General features: G+C 44.1%; 2 protein-coding genes across 5 annotated transcripts; both read left to right on the top strand.

The window, feature by feature from the left end:
• Positions 1–296: 296 nt before the first annotated feature.
• LOC131670080 (uncharacterized) lies at positions 297–5,560 on the top strand. Of its 2 annotated transcripts, none has more exons than XM_058945436.1 (8): positions 297–719; positions 1,619–1,822; positions 2,153–2,889; positions 2,968–3,049; positions 3,318–3,629; positions 3,708–4,168; positions 4,245–4,462; positions 5,259–5,560. In XM_058945436.1, the coding sequence occupies exons 1-8, from the start codon at positions 522–524 to the stop codon at positions 5,456–5,458; spliced, it is 2,412 nt and encodes an 803-aa protein (XP_058801419.1). In that variant the 5' UTR covers positions 297–521; the 3' UTR covers positions 5,459–5,560. The 2 variants fall into 2 exon arrangements, with proteins under 2 accessions (XP_058801419.1, XP_058801420.1); XM_058945437.1 differs by having other exon boundaries at positions 300–719; positions 4,248–4,462.
• A 409-nt stretch (positions 5,561–5,969) lies between these two features.
• LOC131670033 (homeobox protein slou) lies at positions 5,970–20,358 on the top strand. Of its 3 annotated transcripts, none has more exons than XM_058945340.1 (6): positions 5,970–6,276; positions 8,715–9,000; positions 9,792–9,873; positions 13,928–14,382; positions 14,640–15,038; positions 16,553–20,358. In XM_058945340.1, exons 2-6 carry the CDS (start codon positions 8,875–8,877, stop codon positions 16,625–16,627), a joined length of 1,137 nt encoding a protein of 378 aa, XP_058801323.1. In that variant the 5' UTR covers positions 5,970–6,276; positions 8,715–8,874; the 3' UTR covers positions 16,628–20,358. The 3 variants fall into 3 exon arrangements, with proteins under 3 accessions (XP_058801323.1, XP_058801321.1, XP_058801322.1); XM_058945338.1 differs by having other exon boundaries at positions 8,712–9,000; XM_058945339.1 differs by lacking the exon at positions 5,970–6,276 and having other exon boundaries at positions 6,321–9,000.
• Positions 20,359–21,035: the final 677 nt, after the last annotated feature.

The raw sequence follows: 21,035 nt of genomic DNA, 5'->3' as shown, positions 1-21,035 counted from the left end.
AAAGAAAAACAAAGCCGAGAAAGAAGTATATAGACGATCGTCGAAATGTCGCGATTTACCGTAAGGGTTCGTGTGGCATTCCTGCGTCGGTGGTGGTGGCGCACTAGTCGCGCTCTTTTCACCAGAGAAAGAAAGAAGGTATAGGAAAGGTAAGTCCACACACGCGCGCGCTCGAGTGCACGCGTGTGTGTGGAGGAGAGCGCGCAGCGGCAGCGAGCAACAAGTTATAATAACGCTGGCGGCAAGACGGCATTCCTCGGATGCCTTTGGGTCCAAGAGAGAGAGAGAGAGAGAGAGAGAGAGAGAGAGAGAGAGAGAGAGAGAGAGAGAGAGAGAGAGAGACAGGAGGAGGTTTCAGGTCGGCCAACCTTAGATGTTCTCGCCGCCGCGACTCCATATGCCAGTTGTAACGACGCTGCTGCGCTGCATGGAGACAGTGGCGCGATGGTGAGCAGGAGCGTGGCGGTCGAGTGCACGTAAACAGTTGCAATTTGGAAACAAATGGGTGTCGCGAGATCGGCATGGCCGAGCGCGTCGAGCAGCACGAGTTTCTGCCGCTGTGCGACGTACTGTTCAACATCATCTCGCTCGCGTCCTACTTCTGCGACGTGGTCTTCGATCTCGCAATGGCTTACGCCCTCGCCTATCATCCCGAGGCGCCCAGGATGCTGTTCCCTATCAGCGTTTGCCTCGTCGTCGCCTCGCTCCTCGTCTCACAGGTAACGTGGTTCCGTGCATGTGGGCTTACGGGCTCGCCGCCTCCTTGCGCTCTCTCGCTCGCGATCGTTAAGCCGCGCTCGTGCCAACCAACATTCCGATGGACCGGAATCTCGCTTGAATATTCAAAAAATCTCGGGAATCCTTGCTGCGGATGCTTGACCAAGTACTTTTTACGAGAACGCGCTCGCGGAATCGAAAAACAATGATATTTGGAACTCCGCGATTTCAAAAACACTCCGAAATCGGCGGAACCGCGTTGTTTTTCTTCGTTTTTCATTTTCCTTGTTTGCTTTCGCGAGCCGCTCGCTGATTCCCTTAAAAAGCGGCCAAATCTCTGTAAAGATAATACCACCAACAATCCCGAGCGCGTCTCTCGAACTTCAAGCTTGATAAATGAGAGATTTCTTTTGTGCCTCATTATTGTCCACGTAAGCTTGAGAAAATATTTAGATAGCATCTTCTTCTCTCGTAAAAGTGTATGGAAATGTATGCAAGTTTCGAGAAGTAGCATTGCCCGTGGCGCTGATATATTACTCATGCATCCATAAAATGCCCATTCAGCGAGAATTCGAAAAAGCTTAAAAAGACGCGCGCGCGCAGCGGCAGCGCGATCCTGTTCGTATACGTACTCCGCGTTCTGCGATCATTCAAGCGCGTTGTTTGTCGTTCGCATTCTTTTCTTTTCTCGCGCGACTCCTTCGCTCGGACGAATTGTTTACGCTTGCACGGCAAACGCGCAAACGCTTTTGCCGAGCGTTACGAGCAACGCCATCCACGCGAAGATCGTCTAAGCTCTCGTTGCTTTCCGGTCGACGCGAACAAGCCCTGCTTGCAAGCCCAAACGAGAGAAAAAAAAGAATGCTGATCGGACAGCGGTTTCATGCCAATTCGATTGCAGGTAATGAGCATCAAGTGGTATCTGTGGGGAGCGAGGGGTAAGCTCCGGCCAAACGCCAACACGGACTGTGATATTAATGGGGTAAAAAAGACTGCTAATTGGACGCTTGGATGCGTACTGCTCGTTCACCTCAGCCAAGCCAGCGTTTTGTGGCGATACTTCAAACTCTTCATACCCGTCGACCTTACCTTCGTCAAACACGAAGTGAGTATACGCACACTGGCGAGCTGGATTCGCCGTTCAAGTAGTCCGCGTAACGTTTCCGAGTTATCGAGAGCAAATGATGTCGATGGAGAGAAAGTCGCGGGGGCACACGATCAACTCGGCAAGCTTCTGCGCGTTATCGACCCGATTCTCCTTTCTTTGTCGTTTTCACGCGTGGTTGCGAAACTTCGGCACGGGCGTATTTGGAAGGGCGCGACGAAAAAAAAAAAACAAAAAAATAACAAACAGAAAAAGGTTGATAAGTGGCGTGGAAAGAAACGGAGCCCGGTTTGGATGTGACAAGCCCAACGAAACGCTTCTGCATTGCAGGTGCGCGAGCTATGCATGCTGCGTCTAATCCACGCCTTCTGCGAGGCAGCGCCAATGCTGCTTCTGCAGGCCTACCTACTAGCCCTAGGTTTAGGTTCGACCGAGTACCGCTCGGCGGATTTTGAAGGCGCCAGTATGGTTCGGCCAGCCCAGCCGGGCGAAACGAAACTTGGCGAGCTGGCCACGGTGTCGGCAGGTCTGTCGCTTTGGAGCGTTTGCTGGGCAGTGGCTTCGTTCAGCAAGGGCGCGGCGAGACTGCGTAATCTCGAGCGATTGGTACTCACGTGGCTGGGCGTATTGGCGCAGCTGGCATGGCGGTTGGGCACCGTGAGCGCGAGAGTCGGTGCGCTGGTTGCTTATGCGTCGATATACGGCGCCGAATGGCTGCTCGTTGTCATTGCGCTTCACTGGCTGTCGATGCTCACCTGGCTGCTGCTCACACCCGACGGCCTGTTCAACGGCAGAGAGCAGCTCACTGTCACGAGGAAGCTGTTCATCGCCTCGATGCTAGCGTTCGTTTACGTCTTCTCGTACGTGAACTTGCACGAGACCAACCATCGTCAGAAGATGCTCATCTTCTACTCGGTGATGTTTCTGGAGAATTGTCTGCTGACGGGTGTGTGGCTGGTTGGCGTAACCAACAGCGAGCTGCATCGCAACGTTCATCCTCTCACGGTCATATCCATCTTGTTCGCACTTTTCTTCGGTGGACTCTTCTTCATGGGACTGTACTACAGGTGAGATTATATTTGTCGATCGTGCCAGTGAATTATTGCCGGTTTCCGCGCTTCAATGGCAGTGCTTTTTTTGCACAGGTTCTTTCACGTCAGACGGTTGCGATATGAAGCTGGAGGAAGGATGAATGGCAATAACGCAATTACGACGTTGTCTCGGCAGGTGCGTGACTAAAGATCATTCAGTTTTAACGTTGTGAAAGAGCCTCTTGTTCGATCGAGCTTTGCAATTTTGTCATTGTCGTTTTGCGACATTATACCAAAGCAATCAATTTCAACATCTCATTGTAGATATTCGATCGTTGCTATTTCATTTTTTATTTACTTCGAAGCCATGGACTATAATAAACTTGTCAATAAAAATATTTAATTTTATGTGTGAGTTTACTATGAAAAAGTTTAATTTCCGACGATCTGATAATGGATTTCAGAACCCTTATCAAGAAAAGCACATGAACAGTTTTAACGGCAAGAGCAACGGCTGTGCTGTGCGTAAAGTGAAACTCAACAATGGGGGTATTCCAGGCGTGTTCAATTGTCGATTCGCTAACCCCGCTGTAACTAATCCAAATAGAAAAAAAAAGAAACCAACGACTTTCGTGCCGCCACCCACGCAACCACAATCTAACACCATACCCATGACAACACTTGGGGATGCTAATAAATGGGCCAATAACAATGTGAACGGACCGCAGCTAATTCCGTTTTGGAAGAGACCGTTGCCAATTCCGAGCTTAAATAATGTACGTAATCGACATTTATCGTTTGTAAAGGTGATGTGGAAACGACGAATTTTTGAATAAACGATTGAAATTTTGCAGGTCGACGAGAAAAACGAGCCGGACATGACGATCGGTGGTTCTCTCAGCGTGAATCTAATTCATGAGAAACTTCGCGAGAAAAAGCAACAACAATTACGCGAGCTGCGAGCCATACAGGAGGAAATCAAGGAAGGCAAATTAGTCCCGCCGCCATCAACGTCTTCTACGACGTCCAACCAACGGCCACCGCCGACCAAACTGCACACTTCGCCAAACACACCTCTGTCGGTATCGCCAAACGCAATGACAGTGCAGGGAAAGAATAACGGCGTTTCGGCGTGGCCACCAGTGAAGATGCATTGCTTGATGCCGCCACCGCCGTCCTACCCCTCGACACATCCAGCACCGGAATGGAAAACGTCGCCGAAGAAAGCAATGGAGACTTCGGAAATTTTACTTGCGCCAAGGTGTTTGCCATATCATTATGCGCATTGGACCCCGCCGATGATTGCTAATCACAGGTGAATAATAGTGTTTGATTTCGAATCGAGCCTACGATTCGCTCGTAAAATTAATGGGGTCATTCTCGTTTATAAGCAGGTTGTGCAATAATGAAAACGATTTAGACGAGTCTTTTAAAGAGGAGAATCATGGTGACGAGGACGTTAGTGATATCGAAGGTAGTCAAATATCATTGCCTCGGAGCTACACGTTACCACGAGAATTCAAATATCATAAGAATAACGAACGACGAGATGCGCCTACAAGATTAACGGGCGCACGCTATTACTTACCTTCTGTGAATAGTTCCGATGGTTTGTTATTTTTAATTTTTCACTGTATATCCAACAAATCTATTCTTGCCGATTGAAGTGTTATAAGCCACGTAATCCGATTTTTTAATCAAAAAATAATAAATTTACTGATCGACATTTCAGATTTTACTTTTTATACGACATTTATTGATAGATAAGTTAAGAAAGACAAATATTCAAATCAATGTGCATATGTATTATTCTGTACTCGCTGAGCTATCCCAGTACTATCCGATAAAGATATGCTCTTTCGAAACGTGAAATATATATATATATAGTATGTATGTATATATATATACATATATATATACATATGCCACTTCTTTTACACCATTATCTGTTATATTGTAAAAAAGAACAAAGAACGCGCTATTTTTAAATATGCAAAAACTCCAGCTGTGCTTGTAAACGCAGGGCTGTTTATAAACAGCCCGTGTCAATATTTACGTGTGGGCATGTATTTGACTTACATCGGAAGAAAATTGAAAATTACTCTTCGTGCAACCAAATCCAACTTTGAAAATTCTTTAAGCATCTGGCCGATTCTAAAGTAAAAATGCGCAAAAAAAAAAAGAAAAGCAAAAAAATCGAGGCAATTTATTAAGCGCTCATCGTAAAACTAAAAGAAGCGCCAATAAATCATTCTAACTTTAGACATCGATGTCAGCGCTTTACTCGAGTTTCAAAAGTCCCAAACATTTGTCCGTTCTTGGCTCTCGGTTTCTTTTTTTCTTTTCGAAAAAGCGACAACCCGCGTTGGCTAAAATTAATCTGTCAATCACGCGTGTGTTCACAGGTGACGTGGACAGCGCCGACAACGAGGATGAGACGGACACAGAGCAGCAGCTGTGCGTTGGCTTAACGCCCAAAGTACACGGGTCCACGGGCAAGGACGGCAGCAGGCACATCACGTATCACGAGGACATGATGTGGAACAATCGCGAGCAGCAGCAGACGCAAGCTTGTAGCAAGCGCAAGCCCGAGACTCAGCTCTGACTCTTTACGGAAACAGTATTTAGCTTTAAAAACGATTCGCCGTGTAAATAATCATTGTTGTAAATACCGTGCATTGTATATTTATTTTTTTCTATCCTTAATGTTAACGAGTAATCAAATAAATACATAAATGATCAAAAAAAAGAAAGAGAAACAATTCGCAGTAGTAGTGAAGGCATAACGAGGAATGTCGTCTTATCCACCCCCTCTCCGCCGTACATTTCTCGATCGACGCATTCCCACGGCGGCGCAGTCGTCGCGCACAGCATCGAAAGAGCGAGAGAGAGAGAGAGAGAAAGAGAGCATGCACGCACTCACACTTGGGAAGCTCGTCGCGTACGCTCGAGTATAAAACACGTGGGGAGTCGTAGTACGCAAGCGTCGCAAAAAAATTAACTGGCGCTCGCTCGCTCGCGCGCGCTCTCTCTTTCTCTCTCCCTCTCTCTCCCGCACACACTTGCGTAACCCTCCCTCACTACAGACTCCGTATACGTGTGTAAAGCGATGCATGCGCGCGTATGTGTGGTGGAGCGCCATTGCCCGTACGCGACCGACATCTTCGCTTTACTCTGCTCTCGCCGCTGCGAGTCGCGCGTGTACGCGAGGAGAGATAGCAGCAGTCGAGAGTGTGCAGCATCCTAGTGCGCGCCGCATACACTGGCTGCAGTCACGTCGCTCTCTCTCCCAGCTTTAAACTCTTCCGAGAGCAGATATACATCGCACGTTCGGTGAAGTTGCAAACCAGTGCGTGTGGTGTGCTGCAGAAGGAAGATATAGAAGTTTATTCATCAGCGTCGTCGTTGTCGTCGTCGTTATTAGTAAAGAGCTTTCTTCTCTCTCTCTCTCTCTCTCTCTCTCTCTCTCTCTCTCTCTATCTCTCGCTCTCTCGCCCCCCTCTCTCTTTTTCCTTTGTCCTGGGCAAGAGGCGAACAAAGAGACACACGTACGTGCGCCCATTGAGCGGCGCGCGCCGTAGTACTCTAGTAGTAGTAAATGTAGTAAAAGCTTTTCCTGCCCCGCGCAACGCAGAGCCCGATCTCTCTCTCTCCTCTCTCTCTCTCGCTCTCTCTCTCTCTCTCTCTCTCTCTCTCTCTCCCTCTCTCAACAAGGCGCCCGGGTTTCGTGTTATATGTCGACGAAATCAATGGAGGGATACCTCGCGAGTTTCCCTTTATTTTCTGTCGATATGCTCTTTATGACCCCCCGGGCAACGGAGACCTTGACGAAAAAGACGAGTGCAATTTTTTTTTTTGAAGGGGGTTCATTGTTATTTATGGGAGTTGAGTGAGATTGTGCTCCAAATTTTTTTTTTTTAAAGAATAAAGATCATTTGTAGGTTATATCGTGAAAAGCTTTTGACAAGGTAATTCGCCGTTGTTAGGATTATGTACTTCGGATGCTGTAAGATATAGACATATTAAATGTTCAAAGTAATACAGAAATAAGCTGGTTTGAGCAAGTTTCAGAAACTTTGTAAAGCATTTTGAAAATCAATCGGTACATGTTTCAGCATTAGAAAATAATGTTCGTATTCGTTGGCATTAAAACGCAATTGGAAAAAATTTCAATCGATACCTCGCGTAAATCATTGATGTTTTTGCTTGAGACACCTTTGAGCTGTCACTTTACACTTCTAAGAACGTAAAAACGGACTACGGTTTCATCAAGCTAAATATCTTTCCACGTATTTATAGGTTTTCAACTGGGAAGCTAAATAAGCGTGAAAACTAACTCGGAATCCCAATTTCCGCGTCCCTCGCGCGTAGCTCGCTCTTTCTCCCTCTTGAACGGTTAAATTCCCACAGCCTGCAGGGAGAGAGAAAGAAAGCTTCGAGTCTCTCGTAAATCCTCCGGGGGAAAAAAGAGGAGGAACTGCACAACGCTTGCACGAAGGGAGAGAGAACGAGCAGGCAAGAAAGAAAAGAAGCACATCATGGGCTAACAGTGCGCTATTCAATACCTTAATACTCGGAGTCTGTGAAGGGGGAAATTCTGAAAATCCGACGGAAAAATAGTAAACAGACAGAAAGACGAGGAGGAGAGGGAGGCATCGGCGCAGCACATCGGTGGCTATCGCCAATGTGTACACGCTCTCTTATCTGCTGGATGTTATGGTGGGGGTAATGCGCACGCGAGAGTGTGAGAGAGTATTCGCGAAATAAGGTGGTGGAGGCATCGTTCGCTCCTGTGCGTATACGTTTGTTGTACTCACGGCTGGTGGAACCATTCAACGTTAAGTCGCGCGCCAAGCTATGTACCATTATGCGAACACGAACGATTAAATTCTGACTCCGTTCTACGGCTGATTTGCGCAACTTCTGTTTCGCGAGCGGTTGGGGGCGCGCAAAACACAGATTGTCGACGATGATAATGGAAAGCCAAGTATATGATTACACTTACTGTGCGTGATCAGGTATCATACAGGAATTATTCACGTTTATATATATCGCAAGTTTCTTTTTCACCGCAGTCACGTATGAGATTCTATCAAGATTTTTCGCAACACAACGCGCCCACATGTGAGACAAATGTTTATCCTGCGAGGTTTAACGTTTCACAGGATGGAAATCGTACAAAGACGCGTGCCGGTGTAAATTGCAGCCTTCAGACAGTGCTTGAATGACAAACAAATTTGGCGAAATCGAAGAGTTCAACAACCATTCATCAATGTCTAGATTTTCTGATCATTCTCTTTGCCACACTACAATGACCTTTATCAATAATCACATTGTGTTAATAACATTAATTTTCGATTAAAAACATTTAAAAATTGTTCACGTTCAAAGCAACAGATCGTCAGTGGTAGGGGGATTATCGACTCTGACTCTCTCTTCCTTATTCTCACCGAAAATCCTCCATCGTCCTTTTTCCCCTCCATAAAACACGAAAGCCGGTGGTGGTGACAACGCTAGAGTAGAGGAATAGTCAGACGGGCAGGCGGTCATACTTCGCGCGCATATACTTCGGTCGTTGCTCATGAAAGAGTTTTACTGGGAGTAGAGCGGATAGCACGTTGAATGAGAAGGGGAGAGAGAGAGAGGGCCGTGCAATTGGAGCTGTCTCTGTCTCACTTCATTCTGTTGCGTATACATAGCACTCGCCTATATAAAGCGTGTGTATGTATATGTACGTCCGTGTTTTGAGCCACCGCGCCGTCGAAAATCTTTCGCGCAGGACACGACTGCGACGACAAGGAGAGCATACATAACCTCTCTGTCGGTTCGGTTCAGTGAAAGTGCATCTACCGTTTCAGTAGCAGCAACAGCGGTGCTAGAAGCGTCGTTGCTGGCGGTGGTGGCGAGGATGGCGATGGTGACGACGCTAACGAGGAGAATGATGGCGTAGTAGAGATGATTCGAGGATGTGAATGGACGCGAGAGGAAGGAGATAGGTAGAGAGAGGAGAAGGCGGCAGATATGGACGAGCAGGATGCAGCGGCGGCGTCCACCTCGTCTTCATCCGGATCATCGTCACGTATTCTTAAATTCCTCACGCACAAACTCAGGACTCATTCGCTCAACGAGGAACTCCATCCAGACAAGGTGTATATCGCAATATTACACACCGGCTTGTGTTCCTTTGTTTTACGTGTTAGATACTTGAGTAAGTTTACATGTATTTGTTCGGAGGTGGGGGGGGACACGTGCGTGTATAGGTAAGACGCGAGTTCATTCAAAATTAAACAGATATGCGTATACGACGCCGATCGTTATTTTCAGAGCGCGAGATAACGAGACAGAGGAAATAACTTGCGCAAACACGTGTCTCTCTCTCTGTGCATGTATTTTGTTGAATGGCACGTATATATCTTCGAGTACTGTTTGTATCTTTGAAGTTCCAAAATATTTTGATGATTGATGAAATATTCAGGAATACTTTCGTGACTATATTGACCGAGATGAGTTACGTGCGGCATTGCCAAGAAGCCATGTTTTTAATGCAATAATTTTCCTTCTTGAGTGTGTTTAATTGAATACTTGAACAGGGAGATATTAAACTGTAGCCATTGTCAGTGCAAGAATTATTTTCAAACTGTCGTTCGATCAAAATTTACCGAGTTAAAAGCGTCGCGAAGATTCTGAGACAATCTCTCAATCTAATCTTGGATTTACAAGACATAATATAACTTGATTTATTAATGTTTCAAATCAATGTGAAAATCCAGTAAAAGTGAATTGTAAGACCAGGAACGAGTAGCTCCCTACTTTCGAGGCTTATCTGTTATTTACAAAACAATTTCTCACGTCGGGGCGGTAAAAATTTCGAAAAATGAGTTCGCTTTGAAATTGACGTGGAGAGTAATTTTAGTAACAAAATCGCTTTGATTTTCCAGGCGGATGATGATCACGACTCTGGCACCGAGTCGGACGATGAATTCCAAAATGGAGGTGACGTCGCTGATGAGCTTTCTACCGGTAAGTTTAGAACCGGCCGAAAAGAAAAGAAAACTCGTTGCATCGAGTCTTACAGGGCGTTCTCCTCGTGACATCGAGCCGTTGTCGTTGCAAAAATTCAATTAGAAAATTCAGGTTGACGACATTTGACCCGACTCACTTTTTAAATTACCATAATTTTTTCTCTCCATTTTTCGCAATTTCGAAGGCTGCAGGCGAGCTTGCCGTCATTAAAAATGATAATATGTGCATAATAAATTAGCGACTTGTGGTTAAAAGAAAAAATACTGTTCTTTTTTTCAACGTTATCTATGCAAAGCAAGTCACTGTTAAAACTAAAGTTATAGCGTTATTAATAATACGTCACGAAAGTTGAGAAAATGCTCGCACGAGCACGGCTCTGAAGAAAAGTTCTCGATGTTCTTTCTAAATTATGTTTCAATTTGTGGCTAATTTATCTTTCTCTTTCTCACACACGCGCGCGCGCACACACACACACGCGCGCACACACACGCACACACACGCACGCACACACACACACACACACACACACAGTCTTTCGCGCGTAATCTTCAATCTTCTGGCATAAATTTTGAACAGAACTCAGTCCCCACTATGTCGTATAGTTATGCGATCATCGATGTAATCGCATAGGCTATAAAAGTTTTGTATATAAACCTACTGTATAAGTTATTTGCATAAACTACAACGAAAAAATCAATTTTGAGCGCTATAAACGTCACAAGTCACGTGGACTATTGGAGAGCTTAAATGTAATTTTATTTGATTACGATTTTGCATGTGTTATCTAATCAGTTTACCAGTAGATTTGTATTCGATTGGTAGTATATATTTGTTTTAAAAAAACAATTTAGTCCATTATTCAGTATTTTCGAGGGTACTTATTTAATATCGTGCGGCACGGAATGGATTGTACTTCCTTTTTTCGTATTTCATAGGTCATTCGTTATTTATTTATTACGCAAAATCTTAATTCAGTTGACTGTCGGTAAAGACAAAGGTTAGTCCCGTTCAAAGTTATGCACTGCAACCTGATTTTCCTCGCAGTGCACACCAATAAATCTCTCGATGCGATTTTTCTAATACGACAAGTCGAATAAATAAAAATGTCCTTCCTTGGCGAAGAACGACTCTCGTCCAAGAATACCGAGGTGTCCCTATGAATACCTTCTCTCGCATCGTGCGAGCTAATTTCAAATGCATGTAAATTGAGAAAATAAGAAGCAGCGCAGCCGATCGAAGCGGAGACGTTTGGCGGTTGCAGGGCCAATAATATAATATTTCGTGACTAATCTGCGGCTCGAATTGATCTTACTGCAGGCGGCTGCGAAAGGGAGGGCAAGCGAGCGACCGACGGAATTTCATGAATAATGCATGTAATCCAATTTGCAGGGCAGACGTCGAGAGTTGTTATTTTTAATGTCGACGCGAGAGCGGCATCGGGGATGCAGATTAATTTTTCAGATCAGCCCCGTTTCTTTCTCGCGCGATCGTTCCGATATCGATCGGCGATGTCGTTTCGCGGCCTCTTCTTCCGCCTCGGCCGCGTGCGTGCGCGCGAATAAATCATTAATGAGTCGCCCGCCCGGCGCGTTTATCAATCCGCGCGACACGTGCGTCCAACGACTCTTGTCGGAGCACCTCCGCTGCCTCTCGCTCGGCAACCTCAAGTTCACGGTCTGCCGCACTTCGCCGAGCTTATGCACACGTCCCTCGACTGAAAAGTCAAATTCGTTTTCTTTTCTTTGTCGAGGGATATTGCTCGTATCAATTGAAGGCGGACCATCGAGATTCGAGCAGCGAAACGCGCATACATCTTCTCGGGTGTACGTTGATGTGGATACGGACGCAAGGCCAGAACAAAAAATCAATGCTCCAGCACACCCCTTTCCGTCATTCTTAGCACCCTCGAAAGCTTTGTGAAGAGCGCGGCGAGTTTTTAAAAGGCAGCGAGAAAAAAAATGGCTATCGGCTCGCGCGTCGTTGGGATTTTCAATTTTCTTTTTTTTCTTTCTCCCCGAAAGTTGGGAGGGGGGAGGGGGATTGATGCACGCGGTCAAAGTCGAGTCTTCTATTTTTTTTCTCGTTTTTCCATTCTACCTCGATTACGAGGGGATCAGTCGCGATGCCGGATCGTTTTTTGCATTGCGCAAGAAAAACCCTCGCGCGTGGCGAAAGTTTGTCGAGGGGCAGACAACATCCCGGCAGGTGTGTAACCCAAACCTGGATTCCCCCCTGGATGTCACTGGCACGCGACGCCAATTTTTTTTCTTCTTTTCTCCGACTCGACAGTCGAATTAATATTTCCACCGCTCACGCGCAATTAAATTAATCCTAATAAATGTTAAGCCATAATTTGAGGAAGGCTGATGCTTTGTCCTCCTCGTCTCTCTCTGCTCGCATGTCTCTTCGCGCGTAGATATGTACACGCCTCTACCTGTCGTCGTACAGTCTGCACGCTTGATTCTTTCACCGTCTGCCCTTCCCCTCTCCGTTATCTCCGCCTTGGCAAATCTACTTAATTATTTAAAATCGCGAGCGCATCGTCGTGCCTCGTTATTTTCTCATCTCGCGGCTAACTCGTCGATCATCGCTCGAGCGTCTCTTTCCGTTTCGGCAATCGGATCATATTTTATTTCCGTCAACGACCACAAGTGCCTCGTCGTTGGCTACGAGATTGCAGCACGCGCGAGAGTGCATTTCCCAAACGTGAAATGACATTTCCTTGCGTAGCCAAGAGCAAACGACTGCTGCTAGCCAACGGAGGGATTATTTCAAGCTTTGCTTTTGTTCGTCGACCAGATACGAATTGAGAAAGACGAGAAATATGACTGTTTTGTTGAAAATCTTTGCGTCGATCAACGCGAGCCACCGCCTATTTATCATATTGCAGCTCGATCAGCCGCCGTCCATGGGCTCTCTTTTATTTTGATTCTTCCGCGTGTCGTTCGAGACGGTGGCGAATGACGAGGAATCTTCACCCGCGCGACGCCAACGGCGACGACGTCGGCCGAAGATACGCTTCTCGTTCTTCCGCGTCGTTGCTTCGAGACCTCGCGTTCGTTATCCACGCCCGAAATTGATCGGGCGGACGCAAAGTGGAGAGAGGTAGAGCAGCCCATTATACTTTGACCTATTATTTAGATTTTTAATTCGTCGACGAGGCTTGGGTTCGAGCCTTGTTAGCCGGCGAGTAAATAATGAAAATTCATACGTTGTCTTTTCAATTCCCGAGGCGATATTTTACCGCGCGACGTTCTCATTTGCATTCGTGCGTCGCTAAATACGCTCGCACGTTAAAAAAGAAATTTTTTATTCTTTTTAAATTGTTTTTATGTGACGCACAGCGCCGCAGCGGCGTTATTGATTGCGCGCCGAAAGCCTCGCAAGGCTGCGCTTCAATTGCACTTGTTAATTTTCATTATAGGCCCTCGAGAAGGCGCGTCGCCGCCCCCTTTTGTTCTCTCGCTTTCGCCGACCGATCCTTCGGGCGAGCGCGCGTCGATCGATCGAAGCTCACGTCCGCGGAAAAGCTCTGTAAAGCTCTATTAGCCACCGCTGTACAAGCGCCAAAGAGGGCAATTCCGCGAGTCGCGGCTTCGTACTGCCGCGGTCTGTCGACTCTCGACAGGATGCATGTCCGTCGATCTCGGACCAACAGAGGAGAGCAGTTGGTTTTTCGATCTGCGGCCCCGCGAGCTTCGAGGAGAAAAAATTAGTCACCTGGTGCATATTAAGTGCGGGGGCGTAGTCACGGCAAACGGCAAAGGTCAAGATACTCCTCGGCTATATTTGCGCGACTCGCTTGTGAATGCGTACTCGCGCGATCTTCTAAAAATAGAGGCGCGCGCGCTAATTATACGTTGGCAAACGACGTGCAAAGCGCTTTAACTTCGCGTAACTTCCTCGTACCCGCGTATGAGTTACGGCACGACTGTCATGAAATGCAATTTCCCAGCACTTGATCGAAGTGGCGATTTGTTCAGCGCTCGACACTTGCGAGCGTCGTCCCTAGGCGATAAAGAAAAAAAAAGTCACCGATGTGTTTCCGCAGCAATGGACAGTCTGGAAGAGGGCCGAGCTGCTCGCGACAGCGCAGTACCATTGGACGCAGACCTAGGCGCGTCGCCACCCTCGACAACAGCCACGCCGTTCGGCTTCAACAGCAGCAGCGGCTGCAGCAGCACCGAGACACCGCCGATCGAGCCAGCGCCGTCTTACGACTTCCTGCTGAGGCTCGAGCACAGCGGCGATCAGCACAGCTCCGAGGAGGAGCTGGAGGTGATCAACGGGCCGAAGGACGACGAGGCCGTGGCGACGGTCACGCCGCTGCCGGTGAGGCCGAGCGCCGTGCCCGAGAAGAGGAAGTGGTCGGAGGCCAACAGCGGAAGCAGCAGCTGCACCCAAGTCAGGCAGCGCGACGACGACGGAGAAGCAAGCGGGACCACCGCCTATTCGGCGCCGGCTAGTAGGACCGGCAGGGAAGCTTCTGGATCCAGCGACGAAGAGGTAGGTAGTCAGCGACTCGCCTTGCCAATCGCGTCCGGGGTGTCGAGCAACTGCTTCCACGCAGCGGTCCTTCCGATACTTGCCTGCGCTCCTTACCTCGGAGGACGGTCGAAGCAGGCCTCGCGGGAGCGTTGCTACGTGCCGACGTTCCGGACGCGGGACCCGGTTTCTCGCTCGCTCCCATTGACTCTCGGCAACGTCCACGCTCCAAGCATAAAGTACCGCGGAAGCTAAGTGATCGCATGTGTGCACGGCAGATACAGGGCCTCTGCTACAGTCGCAGCGGAAGCGCGATATCGCAGCCGGTGCAGTTCCGCAGCTCGCCGCCGCAGGACGCCTACCGGCCGGTGCGCTCGCTGTCGCCGCCGCCCAAGCTGTTCCACGCGTCGGCGGCCTTCTCCTCCTCGCCGCCGTGTATCGTCCCGAGCAGCAGCAGTGCCAGCGAGCACCTGCACCACCTGCACAGGCCGGCCTACCACCACAGACCGCGCTCGCGGCCGAGGCCTCACTCGCACTACGAGCATTCGCATCATCCGCATCCGCATCGTGCGCACATTGCGCAGGACCTCGCCGACGTCGACGTTGTCAGCGCCTGCAGTCCGAGGAAGCGCCACCGACCACCTAGGCCCTGCCTCGACTTCGAGAAAATGCAGCAGGTACGTGGCTCTTTGCTCGCCTACTTCGCGCCGCTGTCTTTCGCTTTGGCTATTCCCGCTCGGCTTTGCCTCGGCGCGCCAATCCCATGACTTGACCGACCTATCGAAGCGAACGAAAATCGATTTTCTCAGCTATCCAGGCCACGTTGAAGTTTGCTCAGTGACGTCGACAAACCGCCTCAACATTATATTCCTCTCTCTCTCTCTCGACAATTCCTCCTTATATAACCTTATTTATTGCGGCTAACGAGGCTACCTTTAATCGCTTCAAATTACTTTTTTGTCTTTTTTCCGAGAATTATTGGAAAATACAATTCTGGCTTTTCGAGTGCTTCTATTTAGTTATTACGAAAATAGCTTTATGAATTGTTTACTTTGTAAAGCTTTTAAGCAATCATCACTCCTGCAGCCGTTCAAAGCGCAGAACAAAGGAGATCATCACTCCTAGAATCAAAATCAAATCCTTCGAGTATTGTATATAATAACATAGATCTTGAGTAAAATTGTAATGATCGAACCGGCGGATGCACTCCAATATCCTGTTCTATCCCTGCGCCATCGACCTCAATTAGTACTCGGACTATCCTCGATTCCATTGCCTTTGTCCATTAGCCGAGTAACCCGAGCGAAGTTTAGAAGAGAGGGAGAAAGAGCGAGAAAAAAAAACAAATAAGAGAAGCATGTCGCGCGTGTCCCTGGAGTGTATCGGCGGCTAGAGTACAACTGATAGTACGATCGCTCGTACGGTTCCTCTCTTCTCTTTCTCCTCCAATACGGTCATATACACACACGCGCGTGCAAACACACACACACACACGCATATATATATATATATACACGTACCGAAAACAGCGCTTGCCTTGAATGGTCGGACGATTTTTTCTCTCTCTCTTCTTCTCTCCCATACACACCCTCGATTTTCACGCCACGCCCCGGTCACTGCCATCTTGATGCGTCTTCTTTGTCACGTGTGAGCTTTTTCGAGAGTGGAGAGAGGAGAGAGACAGAAAGCTTTCACCGACGCTGTCTCACTTTTCCTTTTGTGCTTTACTTTTTCGGGTTTACTTTCTTTTTCTTCCGTCGAGAGAGCATACCGTAATGAGGTTTTTTTTTCGAAAGGAAGATGGATTTGAAAATGCGAGAGATTGTTTTTTTTTTTGCGAGCGTGACTGAAAATAATGGAGGCTTGAATTTTCATCAGAGGGAGGGGATTTTTAAACGAAGTCGGTGGTAAACAGGAATACACATATTTTTAGGTTGCTTTGTCTCTGCTTCGAAAGTAAATATTGGAACACTGAATGGCATTTATTGGCGCGATACGTGACAATTTTTCGAAGTACGTCTAAAAATCCAACTACTTGTATATATTTACAGCGTGCTTGCGAACATGCACGAAGAATATCTTCAATCAATTCAATATAAAAATATTTCATGATGCAGCAACAACAAAAAATCTTAAAAATATCTCAATACACTTTTTGTTACAAAAAAACCTGTATTATTGTTCGTTCCAGTTGAAAACACAAGCAGTGACGGCGTGGAGGCACACAAGTGAGCACGGCAACGAGCTGTCGGTGTTCTGTTGGTGAGAATGATGAGCCGTGGATCAAGAGCGTGAAGATCCACGGTGAGAGGCATCCAGCAAATGCGACAACAAACTCCGAATCAAACGCGACGTTCGTTCATTATCACCAGTCTCATTAATCGTCATCTCGTTCGTTCGTTCATTCATTCGCGCGTCGATAAACCGTCGACTCGGACACAGAGACTTAGAGCAGGAGAGAGCTTTTAGGAGAGTTGGCCTCGAGAATTGCTGATGCTGAAAAAAAAGAAAGATTGATGAGCTTTTCCTCCGCGCGTGCACTGATAGTGAAATTTTGTTGGGGATTATGTTATTATCATACATTTATGTCTTCGTTATTGCCAAACAATGAATTTTTTCCATTTAGTGTATAATTTTAACAAACTAATAGGTATTTTAGACAATCAAAGTTCATTTTTTAATTTGTCTAAATTTTGATAGCGCTGTTCACTGCTCCTGTCTTTCAATTACAATCAATCTAATCTTATACTGAAACATAAATTGGAATCTCTTTCGAATGAATCAAATTAGCATAAAACTGTTAAGTAATGGACTCGCTTTTAAATCATATAACACGTTTGCTGTCAATGCACGTTTGAGCGGCTATTCAGAGTCAATGATGCAGACAATTATTGCAAAATACGAAAAGATCACTATAGGAAAAGACGTACACCTTCAATAAGGTAGCCATGTGATAAGGTCTTGTACCTTGTTTTATCCTTCATTTTAGGAACTATTTTGGGAATAAAGAGGTATACTTTATCTTTTAAGAAAAATAATCTCTTATCATGAATGAATTCATTTATTGACGGAATCACAAAGTGCACAACTTTCGGCTACTATTGTAAAATAAGACGAAATAAAGAAAAAAATTACATATAATCATGTATAATTTTGGAAATAATACGCGACTATGTATATTACAAGCAGATTGTCTCGAGGCAATGACTGACCTCTTGATTATATTTAGGAACCTTTTTAGGTATACAAAAAAATGAATATATTCTTCTAAAAATTTCGCTGGTATACGGTGGAATATTAAGATACTTAAGTAATTTTAATTAGGAGATTATTTTTCTTGATGTGGGCAATTTAACAAGTTACAAATGAAACTCTTTTTTCTTAAGTTAGCGCTATTTCATTCGAACTTGCCAAATTCGTCTTACTTCATAATTACTTTGTAATTAAGACGTCATTATGTAATTATAAAAAAAATTATATTTCTTGTTTTAAAGAATTTAATACATTTTTTGTCGATTATTGACCATTGCAAAGTGAAGATCTTGTATTATCTATGATACAATGTATATTTACGTTAGAAGTAAATGTTATCGAAAGTATTGAACTTATTATTTTGATGAAATTCATCACATATAAACTATATATTATATGATAAAGATAAGCAAAACGTACAATAACGAAAGAATTTATTATAATTATATTGTTACAGCTCCATAATTCACTCATTTAGAATCACTAGTGAGTGAGAGCCTTTTGACGAAATAACGAAACATAACTGAAACATGCACTAACTTTGACTCTCACGCGCTCAAAAACATGAAAAAACATTTACCTTAGCTGTATTTTCAAAAACGGTGATAGCAATTCTGAGGCAAATTCTTCGAGCTCTCATTTATTCATTTGTAATTTTTCTACATAAAATGCGGTCCAGAGGTGTGTGCGTGTGCGATAATCCCTAATCGCTGATAAGGGACATTGTATGTGGAAACGGGTGCATAAAGAGGAAAAAAAGTAAACTGTAGCGCGGACATAAGTCCGCCTGAACTTCGTTTTGCTCTAGATTTATCTCTCCGTGCTCCTTTCTTTTTTTTTTGTATGAGTGCGAGTGTTGGACGATTAGCAATTTCGCGTAAAGATGGCGAATTTGATGTTCCCATTCTTGCTTTCGTCCGGGGCGATCTGTGCAAGAAACTCAGTCGCTCAATGATGGATTTGGATGAAAATGAGCAATTTCTTGAAAATTGTTTTTCTTATTTTGATCTCTTTTAAAACTAAATGAGTGTCATTTTTTGCACCCAGAAAATATTCTTATTTTTATTGTGAGGTAATTTTTATTCCGACGTGTGGAAATTTTGATTTGTTTTGGGATTATTGAAAATTGTATTATTCTAATTCAATGTATAGACTGATATTTTATAAGATAGTTTTCTGGGTGTAGTGAGTTTTAGTTAGGCAAATTATGGTTTACTGTTGCTTTCATCAGTGTTTTATTCGTAGTCCTTTTTTATTATCGAAAAGTATTTATTTTTTAAGAGAAATACAATTGTCAGCAGAACAATTGTTAGCATAATTTTTAAGTACTTCAAATAGCATTTAGTAAGATTTTTTTACATAAAAATATTATTTATGTATTTTTATTATTTGTAAAGAGTGAGATTTTCATCCTGATTCATTTATTGGTTTTGACTGAGATATTTCGCAATGAAACGTGTTCAATGAGCGTCCTTAAAGAGGCGCTAAGTTTTTAACGAGGAAGTGCAATAGGAGAGATCTACATTCAATAAGGTTTTGACTAAAAAAAATTAATGTGGGAACGTAAAGCATTCTTTTAAATCTGCATCCTATGGTTTTCGAAATAGAACGTTGAACAATTTTTCCGTTTTGCATTGCAAGAACAATTATTCAACCGTACCAAAACGTACGTGTATGCACTAGTATAAAGTGAATATGCGCATGTATTATCCGTATATAAACGAAAAAAACATGTCTCATTTATCGAATAATCTTACAATATATTAATTGTCGACATAAACACTGCGATATAGCGCTGCACTTGCCAGTATTATAGTCAACATTTATCAAAAAAAAGCCAACCTAATAACGATGAATATGTACTTAATAGTATCGTTTCGTCTATATCATCTTAATCAACGCCCAACTTATGTGTTTTTGTCAATCACAATACATTAACAACTAATTATTCAAAAATCTGCAATATATATATATATCACAAAAAACTACAATAGATTATAAAAAAATTGTAATACTGGTATCCGATCCTGAATCTTATAATTAAATTTGTATCAATTGCTACGCACTCTTATGAAAATATTTCAACCAAGTGCTTCATTATTAAAAATTAAAACAATTTTTTAGCTATAAGCGAAACCTATAAAAATTATTCAACTATTTTTCAACTAAAATATATCTTTGAAAAAAAAATTTGTGTGAAATTTTCTTATGATGCTAAATCGAAAATCTCAAAGTTCTCTTAACTTTTGTATTACTCAAGGGAAATTTAGCGAGCTTCTCCGTAGGTTTTTCATTTCAACTGGTTTGCAAGTGTGACGATACGACTCCCCCCCCCCCCCCCTGTATATGACATATGTGAGATTAGATTGTGTGTATCTGTGATCGTTGAGCTCTACAACTTATAAGAAACAAAAAAAAGTAACGATAAATATAGACTATCACGTAGTAACATTTTTCTCTTCCTTTAGTCCTTGATTTGTATAGTCATCACAAATCTTAATATAAAGTAAATTTTTCAATTAGTATCATAATCAATTTGGCAAGATCTCATGAGATTTTCTTGACCGTGAGGACAATGTCAAGGGAGAAAATGTTAAGAAAATTGATGAAAAAAAATTATAAAATGAATGTGAGTCTTAACTTGCTTGATCTATAAAAGAGGACGATTGCCGTATATCGTTCTAACAAATTTTTAAGATCAAGATGCAAGTGCTCAACTAATATGAAAAATAAAAAAAATTTGAAAAAAAGAAATTCAACGTTTCGACATCATTTATTAAAATCCTTCAGGCCCATTCGTCTTTTTAATTCTATAATATAGTAAATCTGAGAAGAAATTGTAATTAAACGTAATTATTTAATGTAGAAATAAATTGAAATACGCTAGTTTAATGAGTAAAATATTGGTTCGGTAACATGACTATTACGACGTAGCACATTTCATTTTTGTTTCCAAGCTAATACACCTCGAGGTCCATGTCGGAGATTAATTTCGAATAGTAGTCCATCTTCTCATTGTCAAAAATGCCTCATTGGTATTTGACAAATTAAAAATACGCAGGGTAAGCCAAGGCGCCCTCGCACGAAGAGTGCAATTACTGGAAGTGGTAGGGTGGTGGGCAAAGCGTGACTGGTGATGATAGACTTTTTCGCTTGATGAGTTGAAACTCGAATCTACCAGAATGCCTTTTGTAAAAATATCTGAGTCACTTTTAATGACAACGTTTACAGGTAACGATAAATATAGGTCGCGATACAGTAAATGACACGGAAAAAATTAAATAGAAGGAAACTTTATGTTTCTGCTCAAAGTTCAATCCATAAACCGTCAATCTGTTTATTTCATAAAAAAAGTAGTACAAAATTGATAAAGTAATATTTATTATACCGAAAAAAAATTACATAATGTTATCAATCAATAC

Source organism: Phymastichus coffea, unplaced genomic scaffold, assembly GCF_024137745.1.
Source record: "Phymastichus coffea isolate CEN01 unplaced genomic scaffold, Cenicafe_Pcof_1.1 PCOF00099, whole genome shotgun sequence".
Classification (NCBI taxonomy): domain Eukaryota; kingdom Metazoa; phylum Arthropoda; class Insecta; order Hymenoptera; family Eulophidae; genus Phymastichus; species Phymastichus coffea.
This window is presented reverse-complemented; position numbering and strand designations above follow the sequence as displayed.